This window comes from Pongo pygmaeus, chromosome 3, assembly GCF_028885625.2.
Source record: "Pongo pygmaeus isolate AG05252 chromosome 3, NHGRI_mPonPyg2-v2.0_pri, whole genome shotgun sequence".
Lineage (NCBI taxonomy): Eukaryota > Metazoa > Chordata > Mammalia > Primates > Hominidae > Pongo > Pongo pygmaeus.
Genome location: NC_072376.2, coordinates 95,786,491 through 95,804,851, shown reverse-complemented (window position 1 = coordinate 95,804,851; position 18,361 = coordinate 95,786,491). Strand labels below are relative to the sequence as shown.

The 18,361-nt window shown below is 42.9% G+C and overlaps 1 protein-coding gene across 1 annotated transcript in view; it reads left to right on the top strand.

Annotated features, from left to right (window-relative positions):
- Positions 1 to 18,361, top strand: part of ABRAXAS1 (abraxas 1, BRCA1 A complex subunit) — a 33,491-nt gene that overhangs the window by 9,905 nt on the left and 5,225 nt on the right. The window contains exons 3-7 of the mRNA XM_054484453.2: positions 4,623 to 4,659; positions 12,254 to 12,320; positions 14,136 to 14,329; positions 15,383 to 15,502; positions 17,001 to 17,085. Coding sequence (XP_054340428.1) covers positions 4,623 to 4,659; positions 12,254 to 12,320; positions 14,136 to 14,329; positions 15,383 to 15,502; positions 17,001 to 17,085 — 503 coding nt within the window. The remainder of the gene's footprint in view (positions 1 to 4,622; positions 4,660 to 12,253; positions 12,321 to 14,135; positions 14,330 to 15,382; positions 15,503 to 17,000; positions 17,086 to 18,361) is intronic.

Genomic DNA, 18,361 nt, shown 5'->3' with positions numbered 1-18,361 from the left:
CAGACTGGCAAATTGGATAGAGACTCAAGACCCATCAGTGTGCTGTATTCAGGAAACCCATCTCACGTGCAGAGACACACATAGGCTCAAAATAAAAGGATGGAGGAAGATCTACCAAGCAAATGGAAAACAAAAAAAGGCAGGGGTTGCAATCCTAAACCAACGAAGATCAAAAGAGACAAAGAAGGCCATTACATAATGGTAAAGGGTTTAATTCAACAAGAAGAGCTAACTATCCTAAATATATATGCACCCAATACAGGAGCACCCAGATTCATAAAGCAAGTCCTGAGTGACCTACAAAGAGACTTAGACTCCCACACATTAATAATGGGAGACTTTAACACTCCACTGTCAACATTAGACAGATCAACGAAACAGAAAGTCAACAAGGATACCCAGGAATTGAACTCAGCTCTGCACCAAGCAGACCTAATAGACATCTACAGAACTCTCCACCCCAAATCAACAGAATATACATTTTTTTCAGCACCACACCACACCTATTCCAAAATTGACCATATACTTGGAAGTAAAGCTCTCCTCCATAAATGTAAACGAACAGAAATTATAACAAACTATCTCTCAGATCACAGTGCAATCAAGCTAGAACTCAGGATTAAGAATCTCACTCAAAACCGCTCAACTACATGGAAACTGAACAACCTGCTCCTGAATGACTACTGGGTACATAACGAAATGAAGGCAGAAATAAAGATGTTCTTTGAAACCAACGAGAACCAAGACACAACATACCAGAATCTCTGGGATGCATTCAAAGCAATATGTAGAGGGAAATTTATAGCACTAAATGCCCACAAGAGAAAGCAGGAAAGATCCAAAATAGACACCCTAACATCACAATTAAAAGAACTAGAAAAGCAAGAGCAAACACATTCAAAAGCTAGCAGAAGGCAAGAAATAACTAAAATCAGAGCAGAACTGAAGGAAATAGAGACACAAAAAACCCTTCAAAAAATTAATGAATCCAGGAGCTGGTTTTTTGAAAGGATCAACAAAATTGATAGACCGCTAGCAAGATTAATAAAGAAAAAAAGAGAGAAGAATCAAATAGATGCAATAAAAAATGATAAAGGGGATATCACCACCGATCCCACAGAAGTACAAACTACCATCAGAGAATACTACGAACACCTCTACGCAAATAAACTAGAAAATCTAGAAGAAATGGATAAATTCCTCAACACATACACCCTCCCAAGACTAAACCAGGAAGAAGTTGAATCTCTGAATAGACCAATAACAGGAGCTGAAATTGTGACAATAATCAATAGCTTACCAACCAAAAAAAGTCCAGGACCAGATGGGTTCACAGCCGAATTCTACCAGAGGTACAAGGAGGAACTGGTACCATTCCTTCTGAAACTATTCCAATCAATAGAAAAAGAGGGAATCCTCCCTAACTCATTTTATGAGGCCAGCATCATCCTGATACCAAAGCCTGGCAGAGACACAACAAAAAAAGAGAATTTTAGACCAATATCCTTGATGAACATTGATGCAAAAATCCTCAATAAAATACTGGCAAACAGAATCCAGCAGCACATCAAAAAGCTTATCCACCATGATCAAGTGGGCTTCATCCCTGGGATGCAAGGCTGGTTCAATATACACAAATCAATAAATGTAATCCAGCATATAAACAGAACCAAAGACAAAAACCACATGATTATCTCAATAGATGCAGAAAAGGCCTTTGACAAAATTCAACAACCCTTCATGCTAAAAACTCTCAATAAATTAGGTATTGATGGGACGTATCTCAAAATAATAAGAGCTATCTATGACAAACCCACAGCCAATATCATACTGAATGGGCAAAAACTGGAAGCATTTCCTTTGAAAACTGGCACAAGACAGGGATGCCCTCTCTCACCACACCTATTCAACATAGTGTTGGAAGTTCTGGCCAGGGCAATTAGGCAGGAGAAGGAAATAAAGGGTATTCAATTAGGAAAAGAGGAAGTCAAATTGTCCCTGTTTGCAGATGACATGATTGTATATCTAGAAAACCCCATTGTCTCAGCCCAAAATCTCCTTAAGCTGATAAGCAACTTCAGCAAAGTCTCAGGATACAAAATCAATGTACAAAAATCACAAGCATTCTTATACATCAATAACAGACAAACAGAGAGCCAAATCATGAGTGAACTCCCATTCACAATTGCTTCAAAGAGAATAAAATACCTAGGAATCCAACTTACAAGGGATGTGAAGGACCTCTTCAAGGAGAACTACAAACCACTGCTCAAGGAAATAAAAGAGGATACAAACAACTGGAAGAACATTCCATGCTCATGGGTAGGAAGAATCAATATCGTGAAAATGGCCATCCTTCCCAAGGTAATTTACAGATTCAATGCCATCCCCATCAAGCTACCAATGACTTTCTTCACAGAATTGGAAAAAACTACTTTAAAGTTCACATGGAACCAAAAAAGAGCCCGCATCGCCAAGTCAATCCTAAGCCAAAAGAACAAAGCTGGAGGCATCACACTACCTGACTTCAAACTATACTACAAGGCTACAGTAACCAACACAGCATGGTACTGGTACCAAAACAGAGATATAGATCAATGGAACAGAACAGAGCCGTCAGAAATAATGCCACATATCTACAACTATCTGATCTTTGACAAACCTGACAAAAACAAGAAATGGGGAAAGGATTCCCTATTTAATAAATGGTGCTGGGAAAACTGGCTAGCCATATGTAGAAAGCTGAAACTGGATCCCTTCCTTATACCTTATACAAAAATCAATTCAAGATGGATTAAAGACTTAAATGTTAGACCTAAAACCATAAAAACCCTAGAAGAAAACCTAGGCATTACCATTCAGGACATAGGCATGGGCAAGGACTTCATGTCTAAAACACCAAAAGCAATGGCAACAAAAGCCAAAATTGAGAAATGGGATCTAATTAAAGAGCTTCTGCACAGCAAAAGAAACTACCATCAGAGTGAACAGGCAACCTACAAAATGGGAGAAAATTTTCGCAACCTACTCATATGACAAAGGGCTAATATCCAGAATCTACAATGAACTCCAACAAATTTACGAGAAAAAAACAAACAACCCCATCAAAAAGTGGGCGAAGGACATGAACAGACACTTCTCAAAAGAAGACATTTATGCAGCCAAAAAACACATGAAAAAATGCTCATCATCACTGGCCATCAGAGAAATGCAAATCAAAACCACAATGAGATACCATCTCACACCAGTTAGAATGGCAATCATTAAAAAGTCAGGAAACAACAGGTGCTGGAGAGGATGTGGAGAAATAGGAACACTTTTACACTGTTGGTGGGACTGTAAACTAGTTCAACCCTTGTGGAAGTCAGTGTGGCGATTCCTCAGGAATCTAGAACTAGAAATTCCATTTGATCCAGCCATCCCATTACTGGGTATATACCCAAAGGACTATAAATCATGCTGCTATAAAGACACATGCACACGTATGTTTATTGCGGCATTATTCACAATAGCAAAGACTTGGAACCAACCCAAATGTCCAACAATGATAGACTGGATTAAGAAAATGTGGCACATATACACCATGGACTACTATGCAGCCATAAAAAATGATGAGTTCATGTCCTTTGTAGGGACATGGATGAAATTGGAAATCATCATTCTCAGTAAACTATCACAAGAACAAAAAACCAAACACCGCATATTCTCACTCATAGGTGGGAATTAAACAATGAGAACACATGGACACAGGAAGGGGAACATCACACTTTGGGGACTGTTGTGGGGTGGGGGGAGGGAGGAGGGATAGCATTGGGAGATATACCTAATGCTAGATGACGAGTTAGTGGGTGCAGTGCACCAGCATGGCACATGTATACATATGTAACTTACCTGCTCATTGCGCACATGTACCATAAAACCTAAAGTATAATAATAATAATAATAAAATAAAATAAATAAAAAAAATTAAAAAATTAAAGCAAGCCCTTAGAGCATTTTTTTCCCTAATTGAAATTAGCGTGCCACCGAAAGTATCTAACATAGTTCTAGGCATTTAATCAAGCAAATGTTTACTGAGCAACTGCATTGTGGTATTAGGTACAGTGCTAAGCTCTAAGGTATTTGCTCCAATTATTTTAAATGTTGGATTATCACAGATGTTTAAACACGTAAAATCCAAGATCAACATATTATTCCATTGCTTTGGTTAAGGAGATTTTCATCATTTTAAATTCCTTTAATAGGTGATTTTATTAATTGGGCAAATTTAGAGCACAGCCTTTTTAGAACTCGGTGAAAATGTGACAACTTTGAATTTATCTTTTGTGTTGGACTTATTAGACCGTTATTTAGAGGAAATAGCATTGTGGTTCCAGGCGAGGCGCTGGGTTTTGAACTCTGGCCCTACCACTGGATTGGGCAAGCCACTTATCTCTCTTTACCTGTTATATCATCTTTGAAAGGGGAATAATGATAGTATATGTCGCAGATTTGTTGTGAGGATAAAAATAAGATAATCAGTGGTAAAGTACTTCCTGGCATGAGGTAAAGGCTCAAATGCAGTATTCAGATGACTGTGAATTGAATTAATGTAATCATAACTAAAAATCCTTTTCTTCCAGACATTCAGAAATATATTCCATGCTATCAGCTTTTTAGGTAAGTAGTAGTGCTAGTAAGTAAATGATCCATTGTGAAAATTACTCTCTGCAAGTGAAATACTTTTTAAAACTAACAGATTATCTTAGTTATCACCTATACATGGTGGTACTGAGTAGAATGGAAAGTTTTTTTTAAATAGCTGAAAAAATCACTTGTGTATTGTCAACCCTAGTAGTTCTTTTTCTGTGTTTATATTACTTTAAGCTGATCTTCATTACCTTTCCCAGGCACCAGTTTACCTTGAGAATTGCTTTTTCTTCTCACACCCAGTCACCTCATTGCATATTATAAACTCAGTAAATGAAATGTTCTTATACATCATCAATAGCAGCCCTTTTTTCTACCCTTTTATTTCAGCATATTTTAGCAACTGGTTCCTCACTTACATTTTTTAGTGTTATCTTTTGTGTTAGCTGGTTATGTTCTTTTTCTTTTTGAGACAGGGTCTCACTCTGTCACTCAGGCTGGAGTGCAGTGGCGTGAACACAGCTCACTGCAGCCTTCACCTTCTGGGCTCAGGTGACCCTCTCTACCTCAGCCCCCCAGGTAGCTGGGACGACAGGCACCAGCCACCACACCCAGCTAATTTTTGTATTTTGGGAGAGACAGGGTTTTGCCATGTTGCCCAGGCTGGTCTCAAACTCCTGGGCTCAAGCCATCCTCCTTCCTCTGCTTCCCAAAGTACTGGGATTACAGGCATGAGCCATTGCACTCAGCTGGTTATGTTCTTTAACCTGTTTCTTATTGCTTTTCTAGGATGAACACTTGTACTTAGTCCTACAGATAGTCATAGTACTGTTAACTCTAATACATTGTGTATTTTTTAGCTTTTATTGAGTATAACATACACATAGAAAAATACACAAATAAATGAATTTTCACAAAGCAAACACATGTAATCATGTAACCATAGCATGGTGTGATTTTAATGAAATCGTTTTATGATTTATATAAACCATGCAAGAAAAATCAGCACAAACAGCCTGGGCAACATGGTGAAACACTGTCTCCACTAAAAATACAAAAATTAGCCAGGAGTGATGTCATGCTTCTGTAATCCCAGTTACTGGGGAGGCTGAGGTAGGAGGATCACTTGAGCTCAGGAGAAAGAGGCTGAAGTGAGCTGAGGTCATGCCACTGCACTCCAGCCTGGGTGACAGAGCAAGACCCTGTCTCCAAAAAAAGGAAAAGAAAAATCAGCGTAACTATCTTACAGACTATGTACTATACACATCTTTAAAGTTATGTAAGAATTACAGTGGAGCATATGGTTAAGGTGAGAAATAACTGTAGGAGGAAAGCAGAAAAAAGGAGCTTAGTGTGGTCTTTTAAACTGCTATACCAAGAAAAGGTACAGCTCCTATACTGCCTTATGTGTAATGGACATACAAAAATATTTGTTAGATGACAGGAATTCTTAGTGGAGACTCATAAAAAGGACTTTATTGAAGGATCTTCTGGACCAACAAAGGATTTAAAGGAACAGCAAAAAGTGATTCAGTACCTTTTTCAACCACATTAATAATTAGACTAACTTAATAGAAGCTGAGACCTGAAGAAACCATCTATTTCAGTGATGAGAAACCAATGCCTGAGCCTTTTAGCTCTTACAGGATTAAAGCGGGGTGGAAAGGCATTAGGAGAGACATGTGAAATACCTCTCATTCAGAGGGTAACTACATACTTCATTAAACAACACAATAATAGGCCTGAAAAGTTTATGATTTAACCAAGGCCACAGATCTAGTTAATGGTAGGGCAAAAATGAGAAGAATAAGGATTTCTTGAGCTCTAATCCAGCATTATGCTATGCAGTTTCTTCCTCTTCCTGCTCTAATTACAGGGGTTGCTAAAATAGAGTCCCACGATGTAGTTTTATGTGGCCCTCGATCTGAGACTGTTCACTACTTTTTTTTTTTTTTTTTTTTTTTTTTGAGACAGAGTCTTGCTGTGTCGCCAGGCTGGAGTGCAGTGGCGCAATCTCGGCTCAGTGCAGCCTCTGCCTCCCAGGTCCAAGCGATTCTTCTGCCTCAGCCTCCAAGTAGCTGGGACTCCAGGCGGGTGCCACCACGCCCGGCTAATTTTTTTTGTATTTTTAGTAGAGACGAAGTTTCACCATGTTGACCAGGATGGTCTTGATTTCTTGACCTTGTGATCCGCCCGCCACGGCCTCCCAAAGTGCTAGGATTACAGGCGTGAGACACCCATGCCTGGCCTTGTTTACTACATTTTTTAAGGGTTGTAAAAAAAGGAGGAAAAATATGCAATAGAGACTGGATGTGGCCGTCAAAGCCTGAAATATTTTCTATACAATCCTTTACAGAAAGTTTGTTAACCCTGCACTAAATACATTAGGATGCAGACTTTTCCACTGAAATACACTGATTTGGTTACCTCAGAAATCTGGAGGAAGTACCTGGGAAATAGCCTACTGAAACTTAGAGTGTGGATGGATAGATAGAGATTTTATTTATTTATTTATTTATTTATTTATTTATTTATTTATTTATTAGACAAGGTCTCACTCTATTGCCCAGGCTGGAGTGCAGTGGTGTGATCTCAGTTCACTGCAACCTTCCAACTCCCAGGTTCAAGCGATTCTCCCACCTCAGCCTCATGAGTAGGTGGGACCACAGGCCTGCACCACCACGCCTGGCTAATTTTTTTTTTTTTTTTTTTGTATTTTTAGTAAAGATGGGGTTTTGCCATGTTGGTCAGGCTGGTTTCAAACTCCTGACCTCAAGTGATCCACCCACCTCAGCCTCCCAAAGTGCTGGGATTAAGGCGTGAGCCACTGTGCCCGGCTTCTGAAACTTAAAGTCACTTTTTAAAAAATTACGCAGGTGGGTCGTGGTGGCTTACGCCTATAATTCCAGCACTTTGGGAGGTGAGGTGGGTGGATCACTTGAGCTCAGGGAGTTGGAGACCAGCCTGGTAACATGGCGAAACTCCCTCTTTTTTTTTTTTTTTTTGTTATAGATAACATATTTATTTATTATTTTTATTTTCTTATATTTATGTATTTTATTTTTATTTTTATTTTTATTTATTTATTTATTTTTTTTATTTCTGAAGTATTTATTGATCATTCTTGGGTGTTTCTCGGAGAGGGGGATATGGCAGGGTCATAGGATAATAGTGGAGAGAAGGTCAGGAGATAAACACATGAACAAAGGTCTCTGGTTTTCCTAGGCAGAGGACCCTGCGGCCTTCTGCAGTGTTTGTGCCCCTGAGTACTTGAGATTAGGGAGTGGTGATGACTCTTAAAGAGCATGCTGCCTTCAAGCATCTGTTTAACAAAGCACATCTTGCACCACCCTTAATCCATTTAACCCTGAGTTGACACAGCACATGTTTCAGAGAGCAGGGGGCTGGGGGAAAGGCCATAGATCAACAGCATCCCAAGGCAGAAGAATTTCTCCTAGTCAGAACAAAATGGAGTCTCCTATGCCCACCCCTTTCTACACAGACACAGCAACAATCTGATCTCTCCTTCCTTTCCCCACACTTCCTCCCCTTCTCTTCAACAAAACCGCCATCGTCCTCATGGCCCGCTCCCGATGGTCGCTGTCTCTTCGGAGCTGTTGGGTACACCTCCCAGACAGGGCAGCCGGGCAGAGGCGCTCCTCACCTCCCAGACAGGGCGGCTGGGCAGAGGCGCCCCTCGCTTCCCAGACGGGGCCGCCCGGGCAGAGGCGCTCCTCTCCTCCCAGACAGGGCGGCCGGGCAGAGGCGCTCCTCACTTCCCCGACGGGGCCGCCCGGGCAGAGGCGCTCCTCGCTTCCCAGACGGGGCCGCCCGGGCAGAGGCGCTCCTCAGTTCCTCCCAGACCGGGTGGCAGCCGGGCAGAGGCGCTCCTCACCTCCCAGACGGGGCGGCCGGGCAGAGGCGCTCCTCACTTCCCCAACGGGGTGGCCGAGCAGAGGTGCTCCTCACTTCCCAGAGGGGGCGGCCGGGCAGAGGCGCTCCTCACTTCCCAGACGGGGCGGCCGGGCAGAGACGCTCCTCACTTCCTCCCAGATGGGGTGGCGGCCAGGCAGAGGCGCTCCTCACCTCCCAGACAGGGCGGCCGGGCAGAGGCGCTCCTCACTTCCCAGACTGGGCGGCCGGGCAGAGGCGCTCCTCACCTCCTAGATGGGGCGACCAGGCAGAGGCGCTCCTCACTTCCCAGACGGTGTGGCGGCTGGGCAGAGGTGCTCCTCCCTTCCCAGATGGGGCAGCCAGGCAGAGGCGCTCCTCACTTCCCAGACGGTGTGGCGGCCGGGCAGAGGTGCTCCTCCCTTCCCAGATGGGGCAGCCAGGCAGAGGCACTCCTCACTTCCTCCCAGACGGGGTGGCGGCCAGGCAGAGGCGCTCCTCACTTCCCAGAGGGGGCGGCCGGGCAGAGGTGCTCCTCACTTCCTCCCAGACGGGGTGGCAGCCGGGCAGAGGCACTCCTCACCTCCCAGATGGGGCGGCCGGGCAGAGGTGCTCCTCATCTCCCAGACGGGGCGGCCGGGCAGAGGTGCTCCTCATCTCCCAGATGGGGCAGCCGGGCAGAGGTGCTCCTCACTTCCTCCCAGACGGGGTGACGGCCGGGCAGAGGCACTCCTCACCTCCCAGACGGGGCGGCCGGGCAGAGGCGCTCCTCACCTCCCAGACGGAGTGGTCAGGCAGAGGCGCTCCTCACTTCCCATATGGGGTGGCGGCCGGGCAGAGGCGCTCCTCACTTCCCAGATGGGGCAGCCGGGCAGAGGTGCTCCTCACTTCCTCCCAGACGGGGTGGCAGCCGGGCAGAGGCGCTCCTCACCTCCCAGACGGGGTGGCCAGGCAGAGGCGCTCCTCCCTTCCCAGACGGAGTGGCCAGGCAGAGGCGCTCCTCACCTCCCAGAGTGGGCGGCCGGGCAGAGGTGCTCCTCACTTCCTCCCAGACGGGGTGGCGGCCAGGCAGAGGCGCTCCTCACCTCCCAGACGGGGCGGCCGGGCAGAGGCACTCCTCACCTCCCAGAGTGGGCGGCCGGGCAGAGGCGCTCCTCACTTCCCAGAGTGGGCGGCCGGGCAGAGGCGCTCCTCACTTCCCAGAGTGGGCGGCCGGGCAGAGGCGCTCCTCACTTCCCATAGGGGGTGGCAGCTGGGCAGAGGCGCTCCTCACTTCCCAGATGGGGCAGCTGGGCAGAGGTGCTCCTCACTTCCTCCCAGACGGGGTGGCGGCCAGGCAGAGGCGCTCCTCACCTCCCAGACGGGGCGGCCGGGCAGAGGCACTCCTCACCTCCCAGACGGGGCGGCTGGGCAGAGGCGCTCCTCACCTCCCAGAAGGGGCGGCTGGGCAGAGGCGCTCCTCACTTCCCATATGGGGTGGCAGCCGGGCAGAGGCGCTCCTCACTTCCCAGACGGGGTGGCGGCCAGGCAGAGGCGCTCCTCACTTCCCAGATAGGGCAACAGGGCAGAGGCGCTCCTCACTTCCTCCCAGACGGGGCGGCCGGGCAGAGGTGCTCCTCATCTCCCAGACGGGGCAGCCGGGCAGAGGCGCTCCTCACTTCCTCCCAGACGGGGTGGCAGCCGGGCAGAGGCGCTCCTCACATCCCAGATGATGGGCGGCCGGGCAGAGGTGCTCCTCACTTCCCAGATAGGGCGGCCGGGCAGAGGGGCTCCTCACATCCCAGACGATGGGCGGCCAGGCAGAGACGCTCCTCACTTCCTAGACGGGGTGGCGGTGGGGCAGAGGCTGTAATCTTAGCACTTTAAGAGGCCAAGGCAGGAGGCTGGTAGGTGGAGGTTGCAGAGAGCCGAGATCACACCACTGCACTCCAGCCTGAGCACCATTGAGCATTGAGTTAGCGAGACTCCGTCTGCAATCCCAGCACCTCGGGAGGCCGAGGCAGGCAGATCACTCGAGGCCAGGAGCTGGAGACCAGCCCGGTCAACACGGCGAAACCCCGTCTCCACCAAAAATACAAAAACCATTCAGGCGTGGCGGCGCGCGACTGCAATCCCAGGCACTCGGCAGGCCGAGGCAGGAGAGTCACAGGAGCCCGAGGCAGGGAGGTTGCAGCGAGCCGAGATCCCGGCAGTACAGTCCAGCTTCGGCAACAGAGGGAGCCCGAAAAAAGGGGAGAGGGGGAGGGGGAGGGGGAGGGGGAGGGGGAGGGGGAGAGGGAAACTCCCTCTTTACAAAAAATACAAAACAATTAGCTGGGTGTGTTGGTGTGCCTATAGTCCCAGTTTCTAGGGAGGGTGAGGTGAAAGGATTGCTTGAGGGCAGAGGTCAAGGCTACAGTGAGCCGAGATCCAGCCCAGGTGACAGAGCGAGACCGTGTCTCAAAAAAAATTATGCAGTTCGACATGAATTCTGCATGATATATCAGTTTCTACATAAAATGCCACCCCCTTCATCTTCTCCCCAGAAACTTCACATAAACCTAGTGCTTCCACAGATGATGTGCACTGTTATCCTGTTGCTAATCTTACCCTAATATACTGCTTTATGCTCCAATTTGAGCTCAGAAGTGGACTATTCTAGGGAAATATAGGAATAAATTCTTGTATTTAGAGAAGAATTTCTTGTATTTTCATATTGGAACTGTAAGTAGACAAATATTGGAAACATAAATAGATGACAGAGTCTGCTCTGTTGCCCAGGCTGGAGTGCAGTAGTGCCATCTCATCTCATTGCAAATTCTGCCTCCCAGGCTCAAGTGATCCTCCCACCTCGCTCTCTCTGGAAACTGGGACTACAGGCACACACCACCACGCCCCAGCTAATTTTTGTATTTTTTATGTAGACAGGGTTTTGCCACATTGCGCAGGTTAGTCTCAAACTTCTGGGCTCGAGCCATCCGCCCCCCTCAGCCTCCCAAAATGCTGGGATTACAAGTGTGAGCCACCATGCCCTGGCAAAAATTATTTATAAAGGATTTTGTATAACATATTTAACCATCATAGAAAATATTGTTGATCTTAATGAATGGTAAAAGGAAGAAAATATTATTTATAGTCTCTGTTATTGGAAGGGAAAGAAAGCTGGAAGTAGAATCATTTGGAATTATCTTTTAATTCTTCCTACATTTTGGATATTCCAACTCCTGAACAAAGACTACTATTCTAAACCAAACAAAACCTATTCCCTTCCCCAACCCCAAAAAACCCAGCCAGCTCCTAAAATACATAGCTTTTGTAACTAGCAGTGAATAATAAATTGTCTTTTTGTTATTGTGCTTCATTACTGGTTATACATTCTTTTGTATGTATCAATGTTATAAAAAATATAAATGAGTAAACTGAATGAATTGTGAACCGGCTATGTGAACTTACATTTTAATACCTGTATTTAATGGATAGTTTACTGTTTTAGGTTCAAAAAAAACGATTCCCAGAACTTGTCTCTTAAGTTACTCCTTTATCCTTTTCATTGCTTTATGGACTTTATGTTCCTACTACTTTAAGTCAGTTAATTTGAGAACTTTCTCTACTATTTATTTTAGGACTTTATCTGACAGGCAAATAGGTATATGGGGTTTGGTAGTTGGGTTAGGAATAACTAAAATTTAAAATACTAATAAAATTACTTATATTTTTAGCATATTTGAAATACCTTTAATTTTGGCTTTTACAGCTTTTATAATTCTTCAGGTGAAGTAAATGAGCAAGCACTGAAGAAAATATTATCAAATGTCAAAAAGGTATTCTCTAATTTATCTTCCCTTTTTTTGGTATTATTTGCATTGTTTTTGGTTCTTAAAAACACACAGTACTTTGACAGAATTTTTAAGCAGTGTTTGACATCATGGTATCCTGTAAAGTAAGTAAGAAAAGGTTTGTTCTTCCCAGAAATTGAAAGTGGTTGCTCTGAAAATAAAACTAGTAATTAAAAATATTAATGTTGTTCTCATCCTTTGACTACTATAATTAACATTTATCTCTTTCTCTTATATTTCCACCACACCCCTTCCCGCTACCATTTATTCTGTGACCTAATCAGTTCTGTTATTTTACTTGGCTGTAGTGTTTTGGTTTTTTTTGTTTTGTTTTTTTTGAGACGGAGTCTTGCTCTGTCACCCAGGCTGGAGTGCAGTGGTGTGATCTCGGCTGACTACATCCTGCATCTTCCGGGTTCAAGCGATTCTCCTGCCTCAGCCTCCTGAATAGCTGGGATTATAGGCACCCGCCACCACACACCGTGCCTGGCCTCAGTTATTATTTCTGATAGATACTGCAGGGATGTTTCCTATATAGCACTGAATTTGGATCCTCTATAACATACTTCGTGTTTGGTTAAAAGTTGTTGAATGATCAAAATGGATTTTTTCCCCAAACACAAAATTTTTTCAAGGCACTACTTTTTCTCTTAAAACTTTGATTTGAAAATAAAAATAGATTAATTGAAAGATGTTTCTTGGCTGGGCACAGTGGCTCATGCCTTTAATCCCAGCACTTTGGTTGGCTGAGGAGGGCGGATCACGAGGTCAAGAGTTTGAGACCAGCCTGACCACACGGTGAAACCCTGTCTTTACTAAAAATAGAAGAAAAAAAAAAGCCGGATGTGGTGGCGCATGCCTGTAATCCCAGCTACTCAGGAGACAGAGGCAGGAGAATCACTTGAACCCGGGAGGCAGAGGTTGCAATGAGCTGAGATCATGCCATTGCACTCCAGCCTGGGCAGCAGAGCCAGACTGTCTCAAAAAAGAAAAAAAAAAAAAGATGTTTCTCTCAAAAAATATGTTTGGCTGAAAATGCTTGTGTTTCCCCCCCCCCATTATAATTTGAGTATTTAAAAAAGTACCTGTAAAAATGCCTTATTTTTAAAAACTAATTTTAATTTCCTCAATTTAAATGTGCAAATATATAATTTAGTTGCTGAAACTCACAGATCTCTAAGCAAAATGGTTGGTTTTCTCTTTGTCTTAAGTAAAGGAGAATTATTTTCCGAGTTAAAAAAAGGTCTAGTAATATTAACACATTTGCTTAGTATGTTATAGTTTATAAAACCGTTTAATGTGATCTTAATCTTGAAACCAACTTTGTCGGGTAGGTGATACCATTCCCATAAAAATTTTAGGTAAAAGCTGTAGGGTTCAGCTTAACTTATTTAACAAACCAAGTGTCCATACAGGCAATTAATTTATTTTCAGGGAGGGATTGCCTTTTAAAAAGTGAATCAATGGCATTGATATTTTTTTCATTTAAATTTTGACTAAAGATTAAGATTGCAAGATAGCAAATGCCATAAAAGAAACTACAGAAAGTCAAGAATTTACTTCTCCCTTTTAATCTATATTGATCAAAACTGTACCCTTTTAAATGAATGGAAAGTAAGTCAGTTTGTGTGTTTTACAAAAGTAAAGCATACAATTAAGTGTATTCTTTGTTTATATATGCCCAAAATCTTTCTAAATATTAAGAAAGCCATTTAAAGTTTGTTTATTTTATTTAATTATAATAGTAAGACATATCATTGTAACTATTAAGATGTATATCCTTTTTTTTCTGTATTTCAGAATGTGGTAGGTTGGTACAAATTCCGTCGTCATTCAGATCAGATCATGACGTTTAGAGAGAGGCTGCTTCACAAAAACTTGCAGGAGCATTTTTCAAACCAAGACCTTGTTTTTCTGCTATTAACACCAAGTATAATAACAGAAAGCTGCTCTACTCATCGACTGGAACATTCCTTATATAAACCTCAAAAAGGGTAAATGTTGGCCAGTCACTGGCTGTATTAAACTAATAGAAAAATATATCTAATATTTAGTACTTTTTGCAGCTTACAAAGTGTTCTCATATATTGTCGCATCAGATTGTCACGATAACCCTCAGAAGTAGATCTTACCATCTGTTAATTTATAGGTGGGAAAATAATGGTCAGATAAGGAAATTAGAAGCCCAGTGTGGAATGATGACGTATTCTGGCACTGAAGATTTGCTCTTATTTACTATTTAAGGTGGAAAAAAACTTTTTTTTAATTGATTGATAAAGGGTGTAATTTAGAATTTAGAATTTAAGCCTAGATACTTGAGCAGTTTTTCTATAACTGAGCAAAGAAACAAAGTAGCTCTTGATGGTCCACTAAAATGAGTCTAACCAGGGACTCCCTACAGGTTGTATATAGTAAACTACATTTTCGTGGAATATGAGAATTACGTTAAAAGAGTACCAACTAAGAATAATTTTATTGTTCATGGAAGATAGGGTAAATCTCAATGTTAATACTGCCTTATTTATACATGTACTAATCAAAGGAGCCATTAAACTGTTTTTCCACACTATTATACTAAGCACATTTCACAGCTTTACATGTCATCTGGGCCCAGTGTGGTGACTCATACCTGTAATCCCAGCACTTTGGGAGGCCAAGGCAGGAGGATCACTGAGCAACATTAGGAGACCTCATCTCTACAAAAAACTGAAAAATTAGTCGGTTTGGTGATGGGTGCCTGTAGTCCCAGCTACTTGGGAGGCTGAGGCAAGAGGATTGCTTGAGCCCGGGAGGTTGAAGCTGCATTATTGAGCCATGATCGCACCACTGCACTGCAGCCTGGGAGACAGAGTGAGACGCTGTCTCAAAAAAAAAAAAAAAAAAAAGTTGTCTCAAGTCAGTAAATTCTATTTTGGATAAGTAGTAAAGAATGGGTTTTGGAGGTGTATTTTTTTAAATCTTGTAGGGGACAAGTAGTCTATTCCAGCAGGTAGATACTAATCTTTCTTTTCTTTCTAAGTTTATACTCTAAAGTTTTATTTTGTCAGACTTTTTCACAGGGTACCTTTAGTGGTTGCCAATCTGGGCATGTCTGAACAACTGGGTTATAAAACTGTATCAGGTTCCTGTATGTCCACTGGTTTTAGCCGAGCAGTACAAACACACAGGTAAGATTCAACTGCTTTCTCACAAAACTTCTATTCATCTTTGAAATTAATTTTCTTATTTCTCAAACAACAGCAGAATAAAAATTCAGGGGAAAACTAATCCATTACTCAAGTAAACTAGGCTGTTTTTACCTTCCTTATACTCCTGTTAGTGCTTGTCTATTTACAAGATACAAAAAAGGTGGTGGTTAGTCCAGGCATGGTGGCTCACACCTGCAATCCCAGCACTTTGGGAGGCTGAGGCAGGAGGATCACTTGAGCTCAGGAGTTGGAGACTAGCCTGGGCAACACAGCAAAACCCCATCTCTACAAAAGAAATTAAAAAAAAAAAAAGTACTGGGAGGAGCTTGTTGCATATCCTGTAAAGTTTAGCATATCTATTCTAGGTTAGAATAAGTATATAGCCTAAAAATTATAATTTTCTAAGGCAGTGGTTCAGATTAAAGGCGTGAAATTAGATATTTGTAAAAATCAGACTTTAGCCAAGACTCACTCATACTATAGGCTGCTTAGATATAACTTTCTTTGTGGCCAGTAAGTAAGGAAGTAATGTCAAAAACAGCAACACTGGTACTATAGGATACCTACTAGAGTGTAAACTTTGAGAATAAGGGGTTAGGTTTTACTTACTTTTGTGTCCCCACAGTGCTAGCAGTTTAAAAACTGAATACTGTATTTCATTGATTCTGAGGTGAACATTTTCCTTTTTTTTTTTTTTTAAAGACAGAGTTTTGCTCTTGTTGTCCAGGCCGGGGTGTAATGGCATGATTTCAGCTCACTGCAACCTGTCCCTCCCGGGTTCAAGCGATTCTCCTGCCTCAGCCTCCTGAGTAGCTGGGATTACAGGCATGCACCACCATGCCCCGCTAATTTTGTATTTTTTTTAGTAGAGACGGGGTTTCTCCATGTTGGTCAGGCTGGTCTCGAACTCCCGACCTCAGGTGATCCACCTGCCTCAGCCTCCCAAAGTGTTGGGATTACAGGCGTGAGCCACCGTGCCCGGCGAGATGCACATTTTTCATATTTATCTCTGACATTGGGATGTCCTACAAGTCATTCCTTCTTAGAATTACTTTCTTCCTTATTTTATGGATCATAAAATAATGATGTCTCTTTCAAGTAAAGGTAACTTGAATTCAGTAAAATATTTTAAAAATTGACTCCGGTTCCCATTGCCAATAGATACTTTTTTTCCTTCCTTCAATTTTTATCTATTTTATGCAATCTATTTTTATCTATTTTTATGCAATCCCTCACCCATCCTCGCCTTTTTGGGAGACCTGGCAATAGTACTTAGGAGGCTAAAAAGTTTGCTAATATGAAGATCAATGAAGTAGGTTTTGTGGTTGGTTTTTCTCTATACACATAGATTGACAAAATTATGGTTCCTACAAAGCCAGTAAAAAGACTCTTCTATTGCTCCTTGACAGTAAGTTTTTCACCTTATCATTAAAATGAGTTTTGTGTATTTGCCTGAGGAAATGGTAATTTTTTACAGCTCTAAATTTTTTGAAGAAGATGGATCCTTAAAGGAGGTACATAAGATAAATGAAATGTATGCTTCATTACAAGAGGAATTAAAGGTAAGTTAACATATCAAACACTTCAACCACTTCTAGATAGAGTTCATATCAAGTTAATGACTGACATTTTTTAGGGATAACCTGACATCTTGATTAGATTTATACAGTTATGAGTTGCTTAATGAAGGCTATACCTTCTGAGAAATGTGTCATTAGGCAGTTTCATCATTGTGCAAACATATACTTACACAAACCTATATGTATTTTTACTTTTTAGTTTTCATAGGGAAAACCAAATGTCCCCAAATTATTATTGAATATCAGTCATTTCCCCATTTGATCTGTAATGCCAATATCAAGTGCTATATATCAGCTTTTCTGTATGTGCTCCATTATAATCTTGTGAGACCCCATCATAGATGCTGTCCCTTGTTGAACGAGATGTCGTTATTCCTTTAGCTTCATTGACTGAGATGTATTTCTTTAGCTGTAGTAACAAAGATTGCAATCTCAGTGGCTTACAACAACCATGGTTTAGTCTTGCTCACATTTTATCTTGGCTGTAGCTCTACTCCTTTTCTGAATGTCACCTTCATCCAGGATCCAGGCTGAAGGAGCAGCCCTTATTTGGGACATGTTCTCATGGCATAAGGCAAAGAGCAAGAAAGCTAGTGGAGCCGAGCGCGGTGGCTCATGCCTGTAATCCCAGCACTTTGGGAGGCCGAGGCAGGCGGATCATGAGGTCAGGAGATCGAGACCATCCTGGCTAACACGATGAAACCCCGTCTCTACTAAAAATACAAAAAAATTAGCCGGGCATGGTGGTGGGCACCTGTAGTCCCAGCTACTCGGGTGGCTGAGGCAGGAGAATGGCGTGAACTCAGGAGGTGGAGCTTGCAGTGAGCCGAGATCGTGCACTCCAGCCTGGGCAACAGAATGAGACTCCGTCTCAAAAAAAAAAAAAAAACTAGTGGGAATTCACAACAGCTTTTAAAACTTTGCTTAAAACGGCCATGTCACTTCTACTCACATTTCATTGGCCTGAACACATCACATGGTAATAGGCAGGGATATATAATCCTTACAGAAACAGGGAAGTATATTTGGGAACAGTATACTTCCCTCTACTAAGATGTGTCAGTTCTACTTCATGTGTCAGTTCAGGTCCTTTTAGAACTAGATGTCAAGATGGGATTACAAGTGCAGCAGATTTACTGGGCCTGAGAAGGATAAAGAAAAGGAAGCAAGAACAGGCAGGAAGAGCCTTCAGACAACACTGCAAGTCTGACCCCTGAGAAAGGAGAGGAGGATAAGAGGACAAGTGGTTAGGAAGAGC